Raw genomic sequence first — 27298 nt, forward strand, 5'->3', positions numbered from 1 at the left:
ACAGCATCAAAAAAGGATCCACCTACCACCTCTGTAGAGAATGCATCAGAACTCAACTAGCTTTATTGCGTATCGATTATGTACCAGACTTGTATTAGGTACTATGGATTCAAAGCTGAATTGGACTTCCTCCCTGCCTTAAATGAACATATGGTTTGGTGACAGAAGACAGATTATAAAGAACTAATGTAAAAACTCTGTAAGTATCACAATAGAAGCACTTATAAAAAGAGAAAATGCCAAAATTACCCATTAACAATAGGAAATAACAGGTGCAGGACTGGATTATTTCAAATCTACATGACCATCACATTTTCTCCCTCTATACAGATCTATAGTAATAAGCAAAGGTTTAACAAGCATGGACTCAGAACAAGGGAGCTGCATGAAGCAAATGGCATCAGTCTAAGATGACCCAATATATCTGTGTCATAATAAGGATCATCTTGGCAACAAGACCCAAATACTCAGTCTTTAGGCTAAAGTTCCTAATGTATTCCAAGTTCTCCATGGCAAACTTCCTTCTGACTGATATTCTTTACTGAATATATGCAGTGAGAGTACAGTTAAGTTTCAAAGATCCAAGAACTTTTTCTATAAAATACATTTCCCTATTTGTGTTCTGATTAGTTATACTGTATGTGATCTTAAATGATGCTCTTTCTGCTATACAACTGCCTGAGGGGGAGAATTTTGAGGTGTGATGGACTCATACCTAACATCAGGATGCTGTGATGGATTTCAGCTTGTGGTCCATAAAGCATCATCCCTGAAGAGCCAGAATAATGATCACAGTAATACCAACCTGCACACCTTTCCTGATTATTATCTGGGCTAAATTATCCACATTTCTTTATTGTTTCTAAAGCCACACAGTCTAGATAGTTTGAGCACAGGTGGGCCACCAGGGGACTCTTCTCAAACTAGCACCTACCTCCTTCACTGACAATTTGAGTCCTTCAGGAAGATTGCTTTGGATTATTTCCAAGAAAATCTCTGCAAATGTAGCACTCAAACCGCTTATCTGCAAAAGAAAGATACTCTAAGAGAGAGGCTGAGCCCTAAACGGTTGCTCAGTGGTTAGATCGTCGGCCTGCAGACTGAAGGGTCTCAGGTTTGATTCCAGTCAAGGGCACATACTATGATGGCAGGCTTGATCCCCGGCCCTAGTCAGGGTGTGTGTGGGAGGCAACCAGTCGATGTACCTCTCTCTGGGTTTCTCCCCCCACTTCCATTCTCTCTAAAAAAATCAATGGAGAAAATATCCTCGGGTGAGGATTAACAAAAAAAGGAAAAGAGGTGCTGAAAGCTAGGTGAGTGGGAGACATGGCATGGGCTCAACTGTCAGCTCTAGCAGAGCTAGATGGCCGCCTTGGGTGAAGGATTATCACCCAGAGATGGTTTCAGAGCCCAGTCTCTACAGGATTTCTCTTGCTTTCTGCCAGGGTGTCTCCTTGCTGAGAAGGTCATGTCCAATATCTGCTCTTGTAGGCAATGGATGTCATAACTGGACCAAAGAAGTTATCAAATCCAGGATGACTTTCTGAGTCAACTCAAGTTAACCCATTCAGACCAGGACCTGACTGGTGTCAGACGCTGTGCTGAGAATTCAGAGGTGAATCAGAAATGTGGTAGAAGGGTATGAAGGGGCTACAGAAACCCTCTAGAGAAGTACATACCTAAATTAATCAGGGGAGGTCAAAGAAAGCTGCTGAATGGAGTGGAGAAAAACAGGAGTAAACTGGAAGAATTCAATAGTAGTGGGAGTTTCAAGGCAGAGGAAGCAATATTCAGTAAAATGTGGAGGCACAGCACAGTACTAGGGAATTAAAATTAGTTCCATGTGTAGCTGGAATGAATGGGGTATGAAGAAAAGCAAGAGAATAATGAAGGCAGTTAGATGCTAATCTAAAGAGTTCAAATTTGATCCTACGGCCCTCAGTGGCAAGTTAGATCTGTCATAAGATATATCTCAAATAATTTATTTCTTACAATATTTAAAGAACCGAAGATTTTAAGTACTTTAATTATTTTAAAAATTAACATAGATTTAAGGTATTACTGCCTTAACATTCATTACCTTGCTGACATGTTTCTTAAGTGGATAAAAAAGAAGTGATATCCATTGGCCAATTGATGTTTCTCTCTCCCTCTCTCTCTCTCTCTCTCCCTCCCTCCCTCCCTCCCTCCCTCCCTCCCTCCCTCCCTCCTTCCTTCCCTCCCTCCTTCCTTCCCTCCCTCCCTCCCTCTTTCCCTCCCTCCCTACCTCTCCTCCCCCCCTCTTTTGGCAATAAAAAGGAAGGAAGTAATGATACATGCTACAACCTTGAAAACAGTATGCTAAGTGAAAGAAATTGGACATAAAGACCATATATTGTACAATTCTATTTAAATGAAATATCCAGAAGAGGTAAAACCATAAAGGCAGAAATTAGATTAGTGGTTGCTAGGAATCAGTGGAATGGGGAAGAGGAATGACTGCTAATGGGTTCAGAGTTTCTTTTGGGGTTGATGAAAATGTTCTAATATTGACTGGGGTGATTGATGGTTACATAATTCTGAATATATTAAAACCCATTTAATTGTACATTTTAAGTGGGTAAATTGTATTGCATGGGAATAAAACTCTCAATAAAGATGTAAAAAATGGGGGTAATGTTAACTGTGAATTTTTAATAACAGCTCTGGGCACTTTCATGATAGTGTGGTTGTCACCCATCTGTCTCTGCAATAAAATGACAGAGAAGCACTGCTAGAGCTAGTAACTGAGGGGTTTTAAGCAGGAAAATGACATGATATGAAAGTAAAGCAAAGCTGATGAATCTAAAAGATTTTTGGGGGTAGAAGCTTTAGAATTTGGTGAATGAATGGATATCAGAGAGCAAAGAAGGATCAAGCATTAGGCTCAAAGGTGAAGAAGATTCTAGAGACCGAGGAACAGTTCCTCTACAATTTATAAGTACTGAGTGCAGGGCACCTGTGGAACATCCCCGTGGAAAAGTCCAGTAGACAAATGGATGTCAGATTTGAAGCTCGACCTAGAGATCAAGACTGGAGCTCTAGGCATTGTCGATATATAATGACGGTTACTAAGATCGGGGGAATGAATGAGATTGCATAGAGGAAAAGTATTACATAAGGAGAGATGGAGGGATCAAGAACGGAAACCTGCAGAACATCATCATTCAAGGGGCAGGCTAGAGGAAGAGACAGGCATGGTAGAAGGAGGAAAAAATGTACAGAGAGAAGAACCAAGAGAGGCAAGTACATTTCAAGTTTCTCCCAGAATACTTACCTGAACCACTCGCTCATGGATGGTAAGAACTGCGTCCACAAACATTTTGCTGCCCTGCTCCGGTAGCTGCAGCACCTCCATGGTTTTGGTGGGCATCGCATAACTGTGGGAAGAAAGAGTCAGCTATGGAGAGGGTCCCCTTAAGCCAGCAGCACCTCTTCAGTCAGGAGAGTCCTTGAGTACAGCCACTAGTGCATGCAGAGCTCCTGGAATCTAGGGCTGTTATTTGCAGCCAGGGCAAAGTAATAAGATCCTCTTAAGCCTCCTCCAGAAGTCTCTAAACTTCCTGAAGTGACAGAGGTGTCTACTACTTTTCTGCATCCCCAATCTTGCCTAATATAACACTCTGAATAATACCTGGTGATTAATAAGTATTTGCTGCTACTAAAGAATAGCCAATTCTAAAAGAATCACTAGGTGTGCTTTGGATAACTTTGGATATTTCCCCTCTTCTAGAGAAATGAGGCCTGAAACCCAAATGTTTTAGAGCAGGATTTCTCAACCTTAGCACTATCTTAGACCAGAAAATTCATTTTGTTGTGGGGGGCTGGCCTACATATCCCTAAGCTCTCTCTACTAGATGCCAGTAGTACCCCCCAAGTGGTGACAATCAAAATGATCTCCAGACATTGTTCAATGTCCCCTAGTTGAGAACCACTGTAGAGTCTGTGCTCACTATAATCAGCTTCAGCAGATCTACATGCTACAGTGGGAAGAGCACTGGACTTGGGGTCAAATGTTGGCCCTGCCACTTATTAGCAATATTTACTAAGGCCAATCACTCCCCCTCTGAGAAGAGGATTACAATCTAGACCTATATCAATAGAGTACTGTGAAGATTAGGTATGATAGGACTGATGGCTAAACAGAAATATGGTTCATCAAACTAAAGACAAATGGAATAATAACAGAATTTCTGAATTTTCATGCCACAAAAAGCTTCATTAATTAATAGCAGGGGGGCATGGTCCTCTACAGATGGACTGCTACAAAAGGACGTTTGGTGTAATGGAAAATTGATTAGAGACATGACAGTCAGTCCTAGATTTAAATGTTGGCTCTGCTACTTATTACCTATTTGACCTTGGACAAATTAACTCAGCTTTCTGAGACTCAGATTCTTCAGCTCTAAAATGAGGATAATAATAACTAGTTATAGGGCTGTTGCAATGATTAAATGATTAAACTAGTTATTATTTGCCTGGTATGCTGTGCCTACAAATGCCAATTCCCTTGCTCTATGAACAGTGAGTAAATGCTAGGTATTGCAAATTCTTCCAGGCAGCCTCCCTAAATAACATCCCCTCCCACTTTTCAGCACAATCTCTGCTTTCCTCTTCCAATTCAAATTTGATAGTACCCATGTATAAAATAAAATGACACATTCATAGAGTTGTTATGGAAGATCAAGTAAAATAACTATGTAAAAGCTTTCGGGAATGTAAAACATGCTATTTTTCCTTTTTGACATTCTGCAGATAAGACTAAAGGGAGTTGTCCATTCCTGCTGAGCATACATTTTATTCTTCAACACTTATTTTGCCAAGATTTCATTGATTTGTTTATTTATTTATCCATTCATTTAATAAACACTTACTGAGAGCCTCCTCTGTCCTAGGCACTCTGGTGGGCATTATGTAGCCTGTGCTTTAAAGGAGTTCATTCACTAAGAGTGTTTTGGACAGACAGGTAAGTAGATGAACATCTTCACCACAGTAAGACAAAGACAACAACAGGGATGTACCAAATATTATAGGGACAAGAGGAAGAGAAGTGGGGTCAGGGAAGGTTCACAAATGAAGTAGTATCAAGATGTAAAGAATGAACAGAGGTGTTTGCCCCCAAGAGTGCAGCAGTTATCTCAAGGCAAGGAGGCATGAGAAGCTCTCAAAGAGAACCAACAGAAAAACCAGACATAGTTTGATAAGGAAATACTGGGAACGCTGGTCATTAAAGTAGAATGGGCCTTTGAGTAGTAAGAGTATAATTTTCTATTAGTTTCTGTACTTTTCAGATGTAATCAATAGTAAAAACAGAAGGGAAGAAATGAAATACAGTAACTGAATTTCAAGAGTCAACTTATCATGATAAAATAATGCTGCCTTTTGGGAATACTGCCTAAGACAGGGCAGAAGGGAGCTGGCTGGGGTGCTAGGGGACTTAGAATCTGTGGACTCCACTATGTATGAGATATACCTCCATTTTAAACAATAAACAAAAAAATAAGAGTAGCCTTTTCAGAGAGGTGCTGAGTGATGCTGTTACTCTCCAAAGAGCACAGGGGCTAGGATCAGCTTTAGGCTTGGAAGCTGCTCCCAGATGAGTCACATTTCCATCACTCCAGGCAGCTGCTCAGCAAGGGAGGCAGGCAAATTAAGGGGCCTGCATGAGAGACCCCTTCCTCTCCTCTTCTAGGTTAGTTGCAGCTATAGCAGAGCAGACCATTTATAGAACAAAAGCCAGCATACTGCTCCTTTGCCCAATTCCACCTCAAGGTCAAAGCACTCCCCGCACCCCAGAGGAAAATGGATCATGATGAAATGAAAATCAAAAGAAAAAATTATTTCATCTCTGAAAAGCTGGGCAGTGAGAATGCCTAACCATACAGTGGTCTGAAAACCTCAATCAATGCATAGAGTGAGTTGCTGAAAATAAATGTCTCTTTATGCACTGTGCTATTTGGAGCAAAGAGTCAAAAAAGGCAAAAAAAAAAAAAAAATCATTCAGTTTGCTGTTCTAGGAATCATGCCCATGCCTATTGGAACTCAGTCCAAATCCACGAATATTTATTCATTGCCTACTATGTGTCAGGTACTAGGCAAGGTCTTAGGATTATTAGACAAACTGCTGATGGAGCCAGAAACAATCCTTGCCTTAAGGATCTTAGAGTCTAATAAGGAAGACTAATAAAAGTCAAGTAATTACAAGGATAAGGAATGACTGCTATGAAAGGGAAGTTATGTAACCTTCACTTCTACTAAGTATATAATATAGAAACTAACTTACTGAGTTTCTCTAAAGAAGTGACATTCAAGATGAAACCTAAGGAAAAAGCAGGAGTTAGGTGAAGGGGAAAGACTATTATAAGCTCTGGAGAGCATATGCAAAGGTCCTTGGGTAACAAGGGACAAAAGCAAAGCTAGTGTAATTGGAGGGAAAGGGAGAAGGAAGTATGAGTTAAAGCCAGAGAGGCAAGCCCAGACACCCTGGGGCACTTGGTATAAGCCATGTGAGGACCTTTAATTTGATCTTAAGGGAATGGGAAACCATGGGAGGAATTTACTCATGGGAGTAACATCTTACTTCCATTCGAGGAACATCACAATGAAAGCTGTGTGGAGTACTAGTTAGGAGGAATCGAGAATTTGGAGGGGGAAAAAGTGGGTTCAAATCCAGATCTTGCCATTTATTAAGTATATGACTACAAGTAAACTTTAATAATTAATTAATAAATAAATAATAATAATAATAATAGCAGCTAAGAGTTGCTGGGAACTGTTGTAAGCACTTTAAATATATCAACTCCCTTAATTTTTACTATAGCCTTTTAGGTAGGTACTTTAACTCCATTTCATAGATGAGGAAACTAAGACACAAAGAGGTTAAGTAGTAAACTGCCCAGTGTCAGACAATGGTAGCCCTGGCTCGTATAGCTCAGGTGGTTGAGTGTTGTTCCATGCACCAAAAGGTAGCTGGTTCAATTCCCAGTCAAGGCACAAGCCCGGGTTTCAGGCTCAATCCCCAGGAGGGGGCATATACCGGCAGCCAATTGATGTTTTTCTCTCTCTCTGCCCTCCCTCTCTCTCTCAAATCAATAAAAACATATATAAAAAAAAAAAAAGAAAAAAAAGAATGTGGCAGAGCACAAGTAAAACCTAGATGGTTTGGCTCCAGAGTTGAGCTTTGATTCACTATGTACAAAATGCTTGTTTGAATTAAGTAACAATATACAAAAAAAGTACTTTTCAGAGTGGCTGGCTGATGGTAGCTCAATGCTACTGCCTTCCTGCCTTTACCCAAATACAGCCAGAGTTTTTCACAGCTGGGTTTTATTCATTTTATTTTTTTAATCCTCACCCGAGGATATTTTTCCATTGATTTTTAGAGAGTGGAAATGAGAGGGAAAGAGAGAAATGTTGATGTGAGAGAAGCATATCAACTGGTTGCCTCCTGTGTGAGCCCTGACCAGGGCCCAGGCCGGGGAGGAGCCTACAACCAAAGTACATGCCCCTGACCAGAATTGTACCTAGGACCCTTCGGTCTGCAGGCTGACGCTCTAGCTACTGAGCCAAAACGGCTAGGGCTACAGCTGGGTTTTAAAAACAGCACCTTTTTAAAAGTCCTGAAAATTTAAAACACTATTCCAGGGAGTTGATTCACTGTAGGTAAGATAACATTGTGTAAATGACATTTAATGTTTCTTTGCTACTACAATCTCTGAGAAGCTACCCCTAATCCCTGCCTGCTGGGAAAAAAAAAAAAATCTCTTCATTAATTATTATTATTTAGAATGTTGCAATATGTCATTCTCTGCTAAGTGCTATCATATACTATCTTATTTAATTTTCAGAACTCAAAGAAATAAGAAAATTATCATCCCATTTATACAGAAGAGGTAACTGAGGTTCAGAATTTCCCATATTGCCAATAACTGGTAGAACTAGAATTTAAATCAGGCAGTTTGATTCCAGAATTGGTATGTGTCACTCAGAGTGTGGTCCAGAGACAAGTTGCTGGTGAGCAAACTGCTTGGCATCAGTTCAGGAAAAGATAAGGAACATGCAACAGTCATTAAACGCACTATTTAATTCGGCCAACCATTTTTTTCAATAGCAAGACTTTTTTGATGAAGGAAGCAAAGCATGAATGCACATTTTGGCATAAGCTTCTGATACCTTCGTGCAGTGCTACTTTGAGAGGTATTGCTCTAAACTGTTTTACTATCCTGCTTCTTGAACTGGCATTGTACTTTAACTTTCACTTATCACCTTCCACATTATGTTAAAATATTTCTCTGTGTGCCTGTGTGCACACACATATGTACATATACTCCCTGAAATCAGGAACATTCATCTTAGTATCCTCCAGTTAAAATGCCTAGTACAGTGCTTACCACATGAGCAAGAGAAGGCTCAATTAATAGGTTTTAATCAATTAGTTGAAAGCACTGTCATTAAACTTTAGGAAATGTATACCATACAACTGGATTGTATAGTCATATTGAAGAACCTGTCATTCTCTCAACAATGGCTTAATGTTCCCCATGTGGCAGGCAGGCCCTGGTCTAGGTGCTAAAGAAATAAAGAACACAGTCCCCATCTAGTCAGTGGGAGAGGAGCTGACACATGAATAGATGAGTACAGCCAAAAGCACGGAGTGACATGATAGAGGTGTGTGTCAAGTGCTGAAAGAACAACTGACTCTCTGGGGCATCAGAAATAGATAAAGCATATCTTTAGGCCTAACACAATTGAAGTACTATCTGCTGTGAGAGCTAAAATCACACCTTATTATACAATCTTCCAAATAGCACATTTAGCACAATTATACTCTAAGTTATAAAGGTTCAAAAGTTCATATTTGGCTTAATGACTTAAAATAAGACCCTATAGCCCGGCTGGTGTGGCTCAGTTGGTTGAGCATCGTCCCATGCACGAGGAGGTTGCTGGTCCAATTCCCAGTCAGGCACATGCCCTGGTTGTGGGCTTGATCCCCAGTAGGGGGCATGAAGAAGGCAGCTGATCAATGTTTCTCTCTCATCGATGTTTCTCTCTCCCACTCTCTTCCTTTATCTGAAATCAATAAAAACATATATATTTTTTAAAAAGACCCTATAGAATTAAAAATACTGGAGTCAGGCAGAACTAGGTTAGATCCAGGCAATTTACTAATTCTGTGACTTTTGGCTATTCTGAGACTTGGTTTCTTCATCTGTACAATGAGAATATATTAATATCTGTCAAGTGAGAAGGAGTATAATTTTTGCCATATCTATATATTGTGCCATGTACTACCTTGTCACAATGGCAAACCACCCAAAGTATTATTTATTAAATATTTTTCTTTAAGTCAGCACACTTAAAAAATTAATTTAAAAAAGAAACTTGAGATGTGGAACAACTGGAACTCATGTTGCTGATGAGGAAAAAAATGGTATAGCCAATTTGTTTCTTATAAATTTAAACATACATTACACTTAACCATTTGACCCCACAATCATACTCCTAGAGAAATGAAAACTTAAGTTCTCACAAAAACCTGTACATGTTTATAGTGGCTTTATTCACAATTGCCCAAAACTGAAAACAACACAAATGTTCTTCAGCTGGTGAATGGATAAACAAACATACATATATTCAATGAAATGCTTATCAGCAACAAAAAGGAGCAAACCACTTGATACTGGCGATAACATGCATAAATCTCAAATACATTATCTTAAGTGAAGAAATAAAGAACACAGTCCCTACCTAGTCAGTGGGGAGGGGAGCTGACACATGAATAGACGATTACAGCCCAAAGCACTAAGTGACATGAAAGAGGTGTGTGATTCACGAAGAAAAATACTGTATGATTTCATTAATATGACATTCTGGAAAAGGTAAAAACTATAGGGACAGAAAATAAATCTGTATTTGCCAGGGACTGGGGGTATGGGGAGGGAACTTCTTGGGATGATGGAAATGTTCTGTATCTTGATTATGATGGTATTTACTCTCTACTGTGTATATTTGTCAAAACTCAGAAATTGTTCACTAAAAGGGTGAATTTTTACTGAATGTAAATTATATATCAATAAACCTGACTTTATGTTCCTACTACAAATGGAAAACCAGTATCAGCTGTCATAAGTAGAAAGTAAGTTAAAAATAAATACAATGAAAACAAAATAATGTTATAAAATTCTAGCTAAATTTTATTGGTAGCCAAAGACGTTGAACCAGAGGTTACCTCTCTGTTATAAAGATTAGGAAGTGTTAAGTGGTGTTAAGAACATACCAGAACCACACAAAGAATTTATCCTTGACATATTAAGTTGAATGAGAATTAAAAAGGGCATCCCACCTTTTCTGAAACACTGAGATAAGATATGTAAAGTGCCTGGCCTGGAGCAGATAGTGAGTAAATGTTAGTTCTCCTCTCCTACAGTTTTCCAACAAATCCAAAGAGTAAATGAAAAACAGAGCAAGCAAAGAATACCTAAATAAATGGGGACATATACCATTTAATGGATCAAAGGAATTAAAATAGATAAAATGTCAATTCTCCTCAAATTTATCTTCAGATTCAACATAATCCTAACAAAATTCCATCAGGCTCTTTTCTGTATAAATCAACAAACTAATTCTAAAATGTTTATGAAAAACCTAGAATAGCCAGAATAATTTTGAAAAAGAAGAACAAAGTTGTAATTCAGTAATCAAACTACTGTAATCAAGATATTGTGGTATTGGTATAAACATAGATATACAGATCAACGTAATAGAGAACAGAAATAGATCTAAACATATATGATTAATTGACTTTCAGAAGGTGCTAAGATAATTCAATGGAAAAAGAAAATCTTTTTAACAAATGGTATTTGAACAAATTGGATATGTATATTAAAAAAAACAAAACTTCGACCCATATCTCATACCATATACAAAAATAATTCCAAATGGATCACAGACCTAAAAGTAAAACTTAAAACTATAGAACTTCTACCAGAAAACATAGGAGAGTATCTTTGTGATCTTGAGTTAGGCAAAGATTTCTTAGATCTGATACCAAAAGCATGAACAATAAGAGAAAAAACTGATAAATTGAACTTCATCAAACTTAAACTTCTGCTCTCTAAAAGATTCAGATAAGAAGATAAGCCATAGATAGGGAGAAAATATTTGCAAAACACATACTAAAAAAGAACTGGTATCCAAAAACAGATTGTAAAAACTTTAATAATCCTCCTATATAATAAAAGAGTAATATGCAAATTGACCATCACTCCAACACACAAGATGGCAGCCCCCATGTGGACACAAGATAGCCACCACAAGATGGCCAGCAGGGGAGGGCAGTTGTGGGCGATCAGGCCAGCAGGGGAAGCCAGTTGGGGGGGACCAGGCCTGCAGGGGAGGGCAGTTGGGGGAAACCAGGCCTGCAGGGGAGGGCAGTTAGGGGGGACCAGGCCTGCAGGGGAGGGCAGTTGGGGGCGCCATGCTGGCAAGGGAGGGCAGTTAGGGGTGACCAGGCCAGCAGGGGAGCAGTTAGGCGTTGATCAGGCTGGCAAGGAGTGGTTAGGGGGTGATCAGGCTGGCAGGCAGAAGAGGTTAGGGGCAATCAGGAAGGCAGGCAGATGAGCAGTTGGGAGCCAGCAGTCCTGGATTGTGAGAGGGATGTCTGACTGCCTGTTTAGGTGGGATTGGGCCTAAATGGGCAGTGGGACATCCCTCAAGGGGTCCCAGATTGGAGAGGGTGCAGGCTGGGCTGAGGGACACCCCTCCCCCTTTGCACGAATTTCGTTCACCGGGCCTCTAGTTCAGTAATAAAAAACGACCCAATTTTAAAAGTAGACAAAAGATTTGGACACATCATCACAGATAATATACAGAAAGTAAATGAGCCCGTGAAAGGATGCTCAACATCATTTGTTTATTAGGGAAGTGGAAATTAAAACCACTATGAGATACCACTATGTATATATTAGAATACCTTTAAAAAAATTTGACAATACCAAGTACTGACCAGAATAAGGAGTTACTGGAACTCTCATGTTGCTGGTGGGAATACAAAATGGTGTAGCTAGTTTAGAAACCAGTTTGGCGGTATCTTACAAAGTTTAACATACATTCACTATACAATCCCCAAATCCAAATCTTAGGTAATTATCCAGGAGAAAAGAAGACATATGACCCACAAAACCTATATGAGAATGCTTACGGCAGCTTTGTTAATGATTACCAACAAACTGGAAACAATCCAAAAGTACATCAACTAGTGAATTAAAATCACCATTTAATGGAATACTGCTCAGTAATAAATCACTTACGAAAACATGGATAAATTTTAAACACATTATGCCAAGTGAGACGCCAAACAACAGCTACATATTGTATGATTCTACTTATTTGATGTTCTGGAGAACCGAAAACAACAGGGACAGAAAATCAATTGGTAGTTGCCAGGGACTTGAAAGGGAAAGGGAAGGAGATTGACTATACCTGGGCACCAGGAAACTTTTGGGGTTAAAAAAACTTTTATATTTTCATTGTGGCAAAGTATATATCTAAAAAGAGTGAATTTTACCACATGTAAATTATATCTCAAAACCTCATTTATCAACAACAAAGCAGAGCATGCTACCCACACCAAGAATATTTCATGCAAAGACAGCCTTCATACCTTTCCTCCACTTTAATGGAGAGATGGTTGCAGAGGTTGTGAACATACTGGGCATAACTCTCTGCCAGGGCCATGTCATATGCAGTCATGTGAATGTTCAAAACCCCATATTCATAATCTGTCCCCAAATTAATGGCTCTCAATTCCACTGTTCTCTTATTCTTCTTGGGCTAAACAGAAAACAAAAAGAGAAAGAAGATAAATCAAACTATTATATAAGAAATTCTAATTTTACCAAAAAATTTTTTAAATTAGTCTTTCTTTTTTTAAATATTTTTAAAATATATTTTATTGCAGGCAGCTTATGCAACTTAATAAGAGGAAGATAAATGATCCAATAAAAAAATGGGCAACAGACCTAAACAGAATATTTTCAAAAGAAGACAGAAGAAAGGCCAAGAGACACATGAAAACATGTTCAAAGTCACTTATTATCCGAGAGATGCAAATCAAAACAACAATGAGGTACTATCTCACACCTGTCAGAATGGCTATCATCAACAAATCAACAAACAACAAGTGTTGGCGAGGATGCGGAGAAAAAGGAACCCTCGTGCACTGCTGGTGGGAATGCAGACTGGTGCAGCCACTGTGGAGAACAGTATGGAGTTTCCTCAAAAAACTGAAAATGGAACTCCCATTTGACCCAGTAATCCCACTCCTGGGAATATATCCGAAGAAACTAAAAACACCAATCAGAAAGGATATATGCACCACTATGTTCATAGCAGCACAATTTACAATAGCTAAGATTTGGAAACAGCCTAGGTGCCCATCAGCAGATGACTGGATCAGAAAACTGGTACATCTACACAATGGAATACTATGCTGCCATAAAAAAGAAGGAATTCTCATCATTTGCAGCAACCTGGATGGAATTGGAGAACATTATGCTAAGTGAAATAAGCCAGTCAATGAAAGAACAATACCACATGATCTCACTCATTTAGGGATAGTAAAGAACATTATAAAGTGGTGAACAAAAAGATAGATACAGAGACAGTAAAGCATCAAACAGACTTTCAAATTACAGGGGGAAAGTTTGGGAAAGGTGGGGGAGTTATGAAATCAAACGAAGGACTTGTATGCATGCATATAAGCATAAACAATAGACGCAAAACTCTGGGGGGGGAGGGCATGTGTGGGTGTGGGGTGGGGGGGGTAATAGTAAGATATGTACACATATAATACCTCAATAAAAATATTTTAAAAAATAAAATAAAATAAAATATATTTTATTGATTTTTACAGAGAGGAAGGGAGAGGAATAGAGAGTTAGAAACATCGATGAGAGGGAAATATCAATCAGCTGCCTCCTGCACACCCCCCACTGGGGATGTGCCCGCAACCAAGGTACATGCCCTTGACTGGAATCGAACCTGGAACCCTTCAGTCCGCAGGCCGACACTCTATCCACTGAGCCAAACTGGTTAGGGCTAATTAGTCTTTCATATAAATTTGTTTATCACTTTTCTCTCAGGTTACCATACCTACAAAATGAAGTTCTCCTGGAAAGGAATGGGCAGCTTCCCTTGCCAGTCTGGGCTGTGACATCAGCCAATGAAAGGCAAGGGAATATTGCTGGCATTACATTAAGATGAATACGGTGACTGTCTTCGACAATTAACTTGTCTTGAGACTCAACTTCCATCAAGAAAGTTTCTCAACTAGATATAATCAAACCTAAATGCACATCAAGCGGGGAACTTGTTAAATAAATCATGGAACAACCATATACAAGTGCAGCTGTAAGAAGAAAAAAGAAATTTCTTTATGTACTGATATGGAAAAGCCTTTAAAATAAATTAGATGATAAAAACAAACTGTAGAATAACATGTTCAGAATATTGTCATACATATAAATAAGGGTAGGTATGCCAAATATTCAAAAAGAATAGGTGTGTGTGTGTGTGTGTGTAATTACATAGAAATTTATTTGCTTGTATATCCAAAAAACATCTCTAAAAGGATGCACAAATATACTATATCATTGGCTGGTTACCAGTGAGGGAACTGGATGGCTGGGGCATAGAGGTGGAAAGGAGACTTTTTATACTATTTCCCTTATATCTATACTGATAAAAGGGTAATATGCAAATTGGTCAGGACCCCTCACAGTAATGACCAAACAGCAGGCTGCATGCAGTGACAAGGCCGGCAGGGGGGGTTAGTGTGGGACGGCCAAACGACTGAACAGCAGGCTGTGTGGGGTGACCAGGCCGGCACAGGGGTTAGAGAGGGACGACCAAATGACTGAACAGCAGGCTGTGTGGAGTGACCAGGCCGGTGGGGGTGGGCAGTGAGGGGCGACCAAATGACCAAACAGCAGGCTGCATGGGGCGACCAGGCCGGCGGGGGGCGGGGGGGAGGGCAGTGAAGGGTGACCAGGATGGCAGGGGGGGCAGTTGGCGGCGACCAGGCCAGCAGCAGGGGGCAGTGAGGGGCAACCAGGCTGGCGGTGTGGGGGGGCAGTTGGGGGCAACCAGGCTGGCAGCGGGGGCAGTTAGGCGCGATCAGGCCGGCAGGCAGGTGAGCAGTTAGGAGCCAGCAGTCCTGGATTGTGAGAGGGATGTCCGACTGCCGGTTTAGGCCCTATCCCAGGGATCGGGCCTAACCATCAGTCGGACATCCCCTGAGGGCTCCCGGATTGGAGGGTGCAGGCTGGGCTGTGGGGGACCCCCTTCCCCCGGTGCATGAATTTTGTGCACCGGGCCTCTAGTATTTTTTATAATGTGAATCTTTTATCAATTCAAAATTAGAATCTACTGGGATTTTTTTTAATTAGTAAAAATTTTATTGTCATAATACATTGAAAAATGCATAATTATACATCTCAACCAATTTCCATAAAGTTAAAATACCCGTATAATCAGTATCCTAAACAAGAAATAGACCAACACCCAAAAAAAATCTCCTGCCCCCCAAATTGGTAACCACTATTCTAACTTCTAAAACCAGGAGGTTATTTTGCTTGTTTTTGAAATTTGCAAAAATGAAATGATACACTATGTTCTCTTTTGTGTCTGGCTTCTTTCATTCATTATGTTTGTAAGATTCATCATATATTAGGTAAAACAACAATTCTTTCATAGTCTATTGTATGAATGTGCTACAATTTATTTATCCTTTTTACTGTTGATGGAAATTTGGGTTGCTTCCAGTGTGGGGCCATTATGAATAACAGCATTGCTACCAATGTTCTTGTATGTATTTTCAATGAACATATGTATGCAATTTTGTTGTAGATATACCTAGAAACCGAACTAATGAGTTAAGATTATCCATATGTTCATCTTTAATAAATATTCTCAAACAGCTTTACAAAGTGCTTTCCAATTTAGTCTCTCACCAGAGTGAGTGAGAGTTCTAATTACTCTACCTTCTTGCTAACACTTACAAAACTTGGTATAGTCAGGTTTTCTAATTTGTTTGAGCCATTCTGGTTGGTATGAAGTAGTAATGAATTAGGGGTTTAACTTGCATATCCTTTAAGTCTGTTGAGCCTGAGGTCCTTCCCATATGTTCATTAGCCATTTGGATGCTCTCTTTTGTTACCTGCCTATTCAAGTATTTTGCCCATTTTTTAAATTGGGTCATCTGCCTTTCTTGTATCAATCTGATGAAGTTTTTTCCTTTGTTCAGTATACATGCTGTAAATATCTCCTCCCTCTCAGTAGCTTCCCCTTTCACTTTATAAAAAAAAAAATGTATGTTTTTATTGACTCAGAGAGAGGAAGGGAGAGGCAGAGAGAGTTAGAAATATCAATGACGAGAGAGAATCATCATTCAGCTACCTCCTGCATGCCCCCCACTGGCGATCGAGCCCACAATCCAGGCACCTACCCTAACTGGGAATCAAACCATGACCTCCTGGTTCATGGGTCAGTGCTCAACCACTCACACTGGCTGGGCCCCTTTCACCTTTGTTTTTTTTTTAACATACTACTTCTGGATCACTTTATTTTATTTCACTACTAGAGGCCAGGTGCACAAAATTCGTGCACAGGTAGGGTCCCTAGGCCTGGCCCACGATCAGGGCCGATCTGTGGGGCAACCAACAGGGTGATCAGGGGGCCCCCCACTGGCACCTGCCTTGGCCAGCCTGGCGCCGCCCACTCGCTGGCCTCACCCCCTACCAGTGGGACAATTGAGGGGTGGCGCTGGCCTGCTTGCCCGCTGGCCCTGACCCCCACCGCCACCTGCTCAACAGCCGGCCCCACCCCCCCACCCCCACCGCCGCCGGTTGCCTCCCTCTGTAGAGCAACCAGTGGGGTGATTGGGGGGGCCCCCCCGCTGGCACCTGCCTTGGCTGGCCTGGGGCTTGTGGGCTGGGGGCAGCTCCTGCGTTGAATGTCTGCCCCCTGGTGGTAAGTGTGCATCATAGTGACCGGTTGTTTCACCAGTCGTTCCGCCATTCAGTCAATTTGCATATTAGGCTTTTATTATATAGAATTTTATTTTATTTTATTTGGTTAATCCTCAGCTGAGGATATTTTTTTCCATTGATTTTTAGAGAGACTGGAAGGAAGGGAAAGGGAGAAAGAGAAACATCAATGTGAGAGAGACATATTGATTGGTTGCCTCCCACATGTAACCTGACTGGCGCTGAGAATCAAACCTGCAACCCAGGTACATGCTCTTGACCAGGAATTGAACCCAAGACCCTTTAGTCTTCAGCCCATCGCCTTAACCACGAGCAAAACTGGCTAGGGTCCCTTGCACTTTTTAATTGTGCATTTTGATGAGCAGAAGTTCTTATTTTTAATGTAATTCAATTTATTCATTCTTTTGTGGTTATAGTGATTTTTGTGTCCGGTTTAAGAAATCTGTCTACCGTAAGATCATGAAGATATTCTTGTATGTTATCTTCTAGCAGTTTGATGATTTTAACATTTACCTTCAGATCTACAGCTCACTTTCTTAAGTGATTTTTGTATATGGTGTGAAATAGGAATCAAGAGCCATTTTTCCCCCACATGATCACCAGTCCAGTTAACCCAGCACCATTGCAGTGTCACTTTCATCATATAAGTGTCCACAGACATGTGGGTCTGTTCCTGTAGTTTTTATTCTATTCCACTGGACTATTTGTCTATCCTTGAGCCAAAACCACACTGTCCTAATTACTGGAGATTTATAAGAAGTCATGAAGTTTGGTAGAAATCATTTTTTAAGAAGAAGGAAAACAAATCTATTTCTATTTACATGTCTTAGTCATCCCAAACTAACAGCCAACAGCCTAGTGGCTGCCACAGCAGAGTGGTTCCTGGCAGAACACCTGGAATGGTTCTCGTACTTCACTGCTCTCCAGATCAGTCTAAGAGAGCAGGGACCCAATATGGGAAAGCAGGGAGAGGACTCAAACTGTCCTTTCATAAGGCCAATTATACTGATGACAGGCCTGATCTCACAAGGGTGTTCTGAGAACTGAAAACACTGTATGTAAAGTGGTTAATACAATCTGTGGCACATATTTAAGCACTCAATAAATATTAACTTTTAATACTATTTTCATTCTATTTTTAAAAAATGTTTTTATTGATTTCAGACAGGAAGGGAGAGGGAGAGAGATAGAAACATTAATGATGAGAGAGAATCATTGCTTGGCTGCCTCCTGCACACCCCCTACTGGGGATTAAGCCTGCAAACCAGGCATGTGCCCTTGACGGGAATCAAACCCGGGACCCTTCAGTCTGCAGGCCGACACTCCACCCACTGAGCCAAACTGGCTAGGGCTATTTTCATTCTTATATTCCTCATATCTAACACAGGGCCTGGCAAAGAAAACATGCAATGACTCACTATTTTAGAATTTTAGAACAGGACAGCATTTAGAGATGATTTTGTCCTAGTTCTTCATCTTTGCAGGGGAAGAATATGAAGCCCAGAGAGATTAAATAAGTCCCCCACAGTCACACAGCCAGACAGGATAGATCCTAGAACTAAAGCCTAGATCTGACCCCCCCCCAATGCAGGGATTTTTCCACTGCAGCCTCTGCATTCCTGAAGTTCTTAACAGTGGTGTCCACCCCAAGGTCCTACAGTTTTCAGTGAGTGAGACCAACCATCAAGGAGTAGGAGCTTGGCTCTCTCTTCTTCAGAGGCCACCACACCCGTGGCCAAAAGCAGCAATCCGGGCTTTTTTTAAAAAAAAATATATTTTATTGATTTTTTACAGAGAGGAAGGGAGAGGGATAGAGGGATAGAAACATCGATGAGAGAGAAACATCAACCAGCTGCCTCCTGCACCCCCCCCCCCACCGGGGATGTGCCCACAACCAATGTACATGCCCTTGACCGGAACCGAACCCGGGACCTTTCAGTCCGCAGACCGATGCTCTATTCACTGAGCCAAACCGGTTTCGGCTAATCCGGGCTTTTTATCCTGACAGCCAGCACTGCAGTCAGATCTGTGAAGAATGCTGAGTAGGAATGCAATGGGGAGCGGCTGAAATTTTCCAGCACAGAGAGGAGGAGCTTTCTCTTAACCAGGGAAAATGCCAGGGCTTTTCAAAGGTGTCGCTTTAGGGGAACAAAAAAAGAAAGCTGATTCCAGTATCCCTCTTGGCATCGCTCTTGTTGGCCTAGATATGCCTGGAGCGATCCACACCATCAGGAGCCTATTGTGATATTAGATTTCAGTTCTGAGCCAGGGCACAGAATAACCAGCAAGAGCTTGACTGCACAGGATATCAGTCACTAGTTCTTATAATTTTATCTGCATAATCTTTTTCACATCCTTCCCTTCTTTTCTTTTCTAAATGCCTGAGTTCAGGCCTTCATGACTGCCATGGATGTATATGACTAGAGCTGTGTTTTGGGGAGGCCACCCTGACTGCACATGAAGGAGAGCCAGGCAGGAAAAGAAGGGAGGCTAGGGGAAAGGTGGCAGGGAAGATGGATTATTGTCCACCATCAAACTTTGGTATTCCTGTGAATGACCTGGATTCACTGTGGGGTGGCCCAGGCTGGCCATTCTTAGATCCCTGTAGGATTGCACTATGATCCCCCAAACAAACCATGGGATAAATTACTAAACCAGTTTTATACAGAATTATTCACATTATTACCCTGTTTTACAGACAGAAAACTGAGATCCTCTGAAGGCACGTTACTTGCCCAGGTTACTGGGAAACTTTGCTGGGAAAGAGCAAATAGAGAAAGGAGTCTTATTAGAATCACAGGCTACTAAAGGTGGGAAGGATCTTAGAACTGATTTAGTCTCTCCTTCCTCTCCTCCCTAATTTTACACAGGGGGATGTTGAGGCCCAGAAAGGGGAAATGACTGGCTTAAGGTTACAATAGTAAGGAAATGGCAAAGGTAACCACTTTGTGCCTAGCAGTCCAGGCTCTCTCCTCTAACTTCTGCAAAGAGTATCACTGTAAGTGGCATCCTCCAGGATGGGAAAGTTGGGAAGGAATTGTATCATCCTAATCCTCAAATGAAAAGGCTGATATGCTGAACGTATACTCAGCTTCCAGAAATTCTGCCAATGGAAATTTAAAAATTTACACTTGGGATCTTGAATGATTTGGTGATGGTACTCTGAACAGCCCATAATGAGCTATAAGGTGCATAGAAATCAAGTGATTATGTTTACAACTCAATGTGGCACACTCAGGAGACATACACCAGACAGAAGACCTGGCACTGGGTGGCATTGCATAAAGAGCACTAGACTTAGATGGAAGCTGAAGAAAATGGACTCAAATCCTGTCTGCTTAGTCACTACTTGACATTGACTGTCCTCTCTAGGTGTCAGTTTGTTAAACTTTAACACTTAAGGTTCTTGTAAGGCTAAAAATGGTGAATTTATATGAAATGGAAATAGCATAGACATTAGATGAATTCTGACCATCCTCAGTTCAAATATTGGCTTTGGAAATTACTAGCCATTTGGGCAAGTCATTTAATCGCTCTGAGTCTTATATTCCTTAAACAAGGTCTTTAATAACCACAGGATATCTGAGGATTAAATTAAATATACCATTGTAAAATAAAATAATGTTTTCAAAAGCCCAGCATATAGTAGTTATAGCATCTAGTATATAGTAGTTAATAAATGGTATCTTTTAAAAAGGTTGAGAAATGTACATAGAATTATGATTACTATAAAACAGAGGTAAGCATGCTCCTGGTATCCTATTGGTATGCTTTACAGAATAATAATAAGTACCTGCTATGTGCAAAGTGCTGATTCAACTGCTCTAAGGAAAGACGCCAAAGAAATAGAAAATAGTCCCAGGCCTCAAGGAGCTTACAGGTCAGAGAAAGAGAAAAGACACATATGAAAGAGCAGATCCTCTCAATCTATACTAATAAAAGGGCAATATGCTAATTAGATCAGACAGCTTCTGGATGTCCTTTTGGACAAAGCCATGGTGGCGGGGCCAAAGCAGAGGCGGTTAGGGGCAATCCGGCTGGCAGGAGAGGGCAGTTAGGGGCGATCAAGCGAGTGGTTAGGAGCCAGCGGTCCTGGATTGCGAGAGGTATGTCTGGCTGCTGGATCGGGTTTAAACCAGCAGTCGGACATCCCCCGAGGGGTTCCAGATTGGAGAGGGTGCAGGCCGGGCTGAGGGACCCCCCCAGTGCACAAATTTTGTGCACCAGGCCTCTAATTTAATTATAAAGAGCAGCCCGCTTCCCATGGAACAAACTACCTTGCTGCACCATGCTGATCACGCCCCTAAGGGGAACCAAGAAAAACCACCTCAGATGGGTACAGTTGAAAGGGCAGTGAGCAGTCTATAGTTGTTACTCAATAAATGGTATCTTTTGGTGTATGGGATGATGCTCCAACTAGCCGCAAATGCTCTTTTTTTTGGACATGAAATTTGACATTTTTAAGCATAAAAATATATATAATGTTAACACCTTCAGCAAATGTGATATATGAAGTTTTGAAGCTTGCTGTCAATACAACAAATAGCATACATATCAAATTGCATATATATTAACATATGTGTAACTCCATCTGTTGAGAAAAATCTGCATTATTAACTGGTACACCTAGTATAATTCCCTATTTAAGCCAAGGAAACTGGCTTGGAAAAGTTAAGCAAACATACCCAAGGGCATGCAACTAAGAAGCATCAGAGCTAAATCTTTAACTCAGGTCTGTCTCAAAACATTTATCTTAACTTCTGTCTTATCCTTTAAGGAAAGTATGCAGAGCTTGCCAGTTTCTTCAATATCTATTCCCTCCTCTTCCTTTGACAGTGGAACTGATGGGTTTTAGCTGGGCACATGACCATCCTATCTAATAAAAGAGTAATATGCAAATTGACCATCACTCCAACACACAAGATGGCTGCCCCCATGTGGACACAAGATGGCCGCCACAAGATGGCCAGCAGGGGAGGGCAGTTGGGAGGGACCAGGCCTGTAAGGGAGGGCAGTTGGGGGCAATCAGGCCAGCAGGGGAGGGCAGTTGGGACCAGGCCTGCAAGGGAGGGCAGTTGGGGGCAATCAAGCCTGTAGGGGAGGGCAGCTGGGGGGGACCCAGGCCTGCAGGGGAGGGCAATCAAGCCTGCAGGGGAGGGCAGTTAGGGGGGACCTAGGCCTGCAGGGGAGGGCAGTTGGGAGTGACCAGGTGTGCAGAGGAGGACAGTTAGGGGCAACCAGGCTGGCAGCGGAGGACAGTTAGGGGTGACCAGGCCGGCAGGGGAGCAGTTAGACATCAATCAGGCTGGCAGGGGAGTGGTTAGGGGGTGATCAGGCTGGCAGGCAGAAGAGGTTAGGGGCAATCAGGAAGGTAGGCAGGCGAGCAGTTGGGAGCCAGCAGTCCTGGATTGTGAGAGGGATGTCCGACTAATAGGCAGTGGGACATCCCTCGAGGGGTCCCAGATTGGAGAGGGTGCAGGCTGGGCTGAGGGACACTCACACCCCCGTGCACAAATTTCATGCACTGGGCCTCTAGTTCATAATAAAATGTACATTCCCAAAAAGGAATGGTTTTGTGGCCATGTTCTGGCCAATGGGATATGAGCTCATACACACTGCCTTCCCTTTCCCCTTCCTGCTGGATGGAATGTGGATATGGCTGAAGAGGGAGTAGCCATCTCAGATATGAGACAGAAGCAATATGATGTGTGGCAAAACAGAAAGCTGGAAGAATATCTACTTATACTTTTAGGTGAGAGAAATAAGCTCCTATCTTATTTAAGCCCTTGATTAGGTAGATCTATTATGGCAGCCAAACCCCTATTTCAGTTCATATAAGAAGGTACTATGTGACATTCACTTCTCTATTCCTAGAGCCCACCAATATTAAATGTTGAATTGAACTGAACTCAATTCTGGTACTGTCATTTACTAGCCATATGGTCATACAGAAATCATTTATGCTCATCAGTTTCCTTTTCCACCCTGTCTACCTCACAGGATAGTTGATGAATCAGAAGGCCTGGTTTTCAAATTTGTTGGTTGCAAAAGGCCAACAAAAAAATCATGTTTTTCTTTGTGAAACAACATGAAATACTCATCAACATACTTTCATCATATACAACAAAAACAATTTCACTAGAAGAAAATATGCTTATCAATACTAATAAAAGCCTAGGTGGCCCTCGCGCCCTCACATCATCACAAGATGGCTGCCCCCATGTCGTCACAAGAAGGCCGCCCATGTTGTCACAAGATGGCCACCACAAGATAGCCACCCCATGTTGTCACAAGATGGCCACCCCCATGTTGTCACAAGATGGCTGGCAGGGGAGGGCAGTTAGGGGCAACCAGGCCAGCAGGGGAGAGCAGTTGGGGGTGACCAAGCTTGCAGGGGAGGGCAGTTGGGGGCAATCGGGCTGGCAGGGGAGGGCAGTTGGGGGCGATTGGGCCAGCAGGGGAGGGCAATTGGGGGCCATTGGGCCAGCAGGGGAGGGCAGTTGGGGGCCATCGGGTCAACAGTAGGGCAGTTGGGGGCTATCGGGTCAACAGTAGGGCAGTTGGGGGCAATCAGGCCGGCAGGGGAGCAGTAAGGTGTCTATCAGACCAGCAGGGGAACGTTTAGGGGGCAATCAGGCTGGCAGGCAGAAGCGGTTAGGAGCAATCAGGCAGGCAGGCAGGCAGGCAAGTGGTTAGGAGCCAGCAGTCCCAGATTGTGAGAGGGGCGTCCCAGATTGGAGGGTGCAGGCTGGGCTGAGGGACAAGCCCTTCCCCAGTGCACGAATTTTGTGCACCAGGTCTCTAGTCTACACTAATAAAAGAGAAATATGCAAATTGACATACCTTCATTATGCCCACCAGCCAATCAGGAGTAAGTATGCAAATTAACCCAAGAAAGATAGCAGGTTAATTTACATACACAGGTGCCAAGCGGCCGGGGGCGGGACGCTTGCGTCGTCACCAGGGCGACAACACAGGCGTTTCGCACCACCCCAGCTGCTCCGGGCCTCTGGGCAGCGTGGGAAGGCAGAAAGGCAGCTCCAGGCAGAGGAAGGCAGAAAGGCAGCTCCAGGCTGGAGCAAAGGTGGTGCCGGCAGCCCGGGAAGGAAGGCCCATTCTTGCACGAATCTTCGTGCATCAGGCCTCTAGTATTATATAAATGGAGTTCTCTGCATCTCAAAAAATATGAAAACATATGAGTTTCTCTGTTAATATTTGTTTTTATCAAGTAAAACTGATGGGAGAAAAATTTGAAATTTAGAAAATTATATCCATTAACTTAATGCCTTTCTAAAGTGTAGATTACATTAGTAGTAAACTTGAGAAGGGATTCAAGGATGACCACTGCCTGAGGGCATATGGTGTGAAAGATATTGAGATAATGTATGTGAAAGTACTTTGGAAATGGAATGGGATCATTACTATTATCACATCAAATATGAATCCATCTAAAACTCTGACACTGTTGTTATGCAGCAGAACAGGCAAGGCAGAATGAGATTTCAGTGGGCTGGAGAACAGGGTGCTCAATGGCACAGGCTAAGTCAGGCCTTCACAGGAGTCTCTCTCTGTGCCTGGAAAAGCCCTGGGAAACTCTTTTATGTTCTTTACAGCCCTGGTGTTTCCAGCTACCCCACCCAACTGGATGTTCCTAGAGGAGTGTCTGTTCATTTCACATACTCACTGTAAGAATATAGGTGGCGCTTAATAAATGTTTGTTGAACTGAACTCCTTAACACCTTCACTGACCCTTTCAGGGAGACTTGCTTCTTTATCTTTGTTCTCTTGATACTTAATTCATTCTGCCTAGTAAAGTACTTACAATGTGTATTTAGTTACACTTTTGAGCACTATCTTTCCCAGCCCAGTATCTATTTTGTTGTAGATAGAGACTGCGTCTCATTCACCTGAGAATCATCTGTGTGCAGCACAGTCCCTGGCACATAGTAGATGCTCAATGATGGTTTTTTCTTTTCAATGAGTTACAAGAGGTATACTTCAGGGAAAACATGGATGCCAGTTTAAAATAACTATTCCTAAGCCAACTATAGGGCTAGACATGGGTTATAGGATTCTAAGCCAGTCCTATAACCCATGCCTAGCCATAGTCACTGGACTGGCAAAACCAATCTTTCTGTTTCCAGGAAGCTAGGCCTGTCACCATAAAGTTATTCTGAGCTGCTGATTTTTCCAGGACTAATGCCACACTTTCCTCACAGAACTAATCTATCTGAGGGTGCTACAACAAAATAAACAGGTGTCAGAAATGGCAGATATCTCCTCTATGTCAACAGTAAAAATAACATTCATTAAGTTTCCCAGAGAAAAGGTATCTTGGGTCCTAGGGGCTATTCTATAAAAAGGAAGTAAATTACCTATGTTACAAAAGATACACCAGGGCCAGAAGATAGAATATATAACAACTACAAATTGACAGCAAATTTATATTGCCTGTTTCATCTTCCCACACCTTCCTCTTGACAATTCTCTGATTCTTGGGCTGCTATTGCCCCAAGATTGAAGGCAGGATAACAGCTGAGGGCAAGTATGTAAGTGGTCTTGGGAGAAATGACCTAGCACTATATAAATATGAATGACTATATTACTTTTTATTTCTGTCAAATAAAAATCACTCCAAACACTCTAAAGCATTTACATGCAACAGAATAATGAAGGCCTTTAAGAGAATAATGAGGTTTGCAGATATGCTCTAAAATGTGATCTCTCACTGCCATGAGTCAAGCTGGGACTTACAAATGAAAGAAAAAAAGTATCATTCCATAAAGGGGAAGGAGCATGTGCAAAGGCACTGAGGCCTGAGGCAGCATGGGGGCATGAGAAATGTGCCTAAAGCATAGGATGCAAGAAGAAAAAATCACTGAGAAGGAGGTTGGGTCCATGCTATGAGAGACTTGGAACCCCATCATTTGCTGTCATCTCCCATGTTATCACCCAAGAAGATGCCTCATTTTCACCTCCCCTATCACTTACTCCTCAGAGAAGCAACAAGGACAAGGGCACAGGGTGGAGGGATGGGAACCAACCAGGCCATGAAAGAAAAAAGGAGGTAAAACTAGTATTGCCCAGGAAAGCTGAGATGAGGTAGATGTGCATTTCCCCCCACAAGGTTCAGGGGTCTTAAGACTGAGTGTGGGACCTTTGGAAGGAGGAGTGAAGAGATTATACCAGCAGAAATGGGACAAGGGCTAGGCACTTGGTGCATGAGAATTAATTCTCATCTCAGAGATGTGGGGCTCAAAAGAGTAGAGGGCCCAGCCTGAGACCCAGAGAGGGAAAAACATTTGTTTTTTCTAGGTTCTAGACTTAAGGAGAGAAAGGGGGCCACAGAGATGCCTTCGAGCTTTTCCAGTCCAGTACCCCAGTGGGGTAAAGGAGCTGGAACTTGGGGCAGAGCCTCTGCAAGATGAGAGCTTTCATTGTGTTGTCCTATGCAGGAAGTGAGCCTGCAGCAGCTTCCAGCACTACTGAGCTAGCCACCCCAGAACAATGAATGACATCAGAGAAAAGCCTATACTGCAAATAAAGGGAGCATAACTCCCTTCAAGCAACCAAGGTCATCTGGACCCAGCTGTTTGCAGATAGTGGGTTGTGTGTGCCAGCTCTGATTTCTAAAGCCTCGGGCAGCTTCAATAACCACATTTCAATTTAGCTCAATCAATATTTACTGCCCTCTATTTGATGCCAGGTCTGTATTGGACACTGAGGATACAGAAGAAATAAGGCATGGCCTCTACCCTATAGAGCTCACCATCTAGAAGATGGTTAAACAGATGGTTAAAACAGAGCATTAGGTCCTAGGACAGAGGAAGGACAGGAACTCTGGAAGCTCATGGTAGGACAGGTAACCCAGTGCAGGGAATCCAGGAAGGTTTCTTAGAAGGGAAGATCCATTTTTCCATCCTCACCCTGCTTCTCACTGAGATTTAAAGGTTGAGGATGTATTAACCAAGTGAAAAAGGGGAGAAGGTCTTCCAAGTGGAGAGAACAGCATGTGAGGCCTTGAAACGGTATGGTGATTTGGATGAAAAGCAAGAGGCCCAATGCAATTAAAGCATGGTCTCCAAGAGATTGCAGAAGAAGCTAGAGAGAAAGATGGGGACAGATGGCATTAAATATGGCATTAAACTTCCTTTTATACCAAGCTAAGGAGTGTGTTGGAGCATGACATATGCAGAAAATTATCTTAAGACGAAAGATCCCAAAACATTAAAAAC

General features: G+C 42.0%; 1 protein-coding gene across 1 annotated transcript in view; it reads right to left on the reverse strand.

Moving 5' to 3' along the window:
• Positions 1–27298, reverse strand: part of MRPL48 (mitochondrial ribosomal protein L48) — a 52185-nt gene that overhangs the window by 363 nt on the left and 24524 nt on the right. The window contains exons 5-7 of the mRNA XM_028158259.2: positions 12680–12849; positions 3296–3398; positions 935–1024 (exon numbers count right to left, since the gene is read on the reverse strand). Of these exons, the coding sequence (XP_028014060.1) occupies positions 935–1024; positions 3296–3398; positions 12680–12849 (363 nt within the window). The remainder of the gene's footprint in view (positions 1–934; positions 1025–3295; positions 3399–12679; positions 12850–27298) is intronic.

The sequence above is a fragment of the Eptesicus fuscus genome, chromosome 13, assembly GCF_027574615.1.
Source record: "Eptesicus fuscus isolate TK198812 chromosome 13, DD_ASM_mEF_20220401, whole genome shotgun sequence".
NCBI classification, from domain to species: Eukaryota; Metazoa; Chordata; class Mammalia; order Chiroptera; family Vespertilionidae; genus Eptesicus; species Eptesicus fuscus.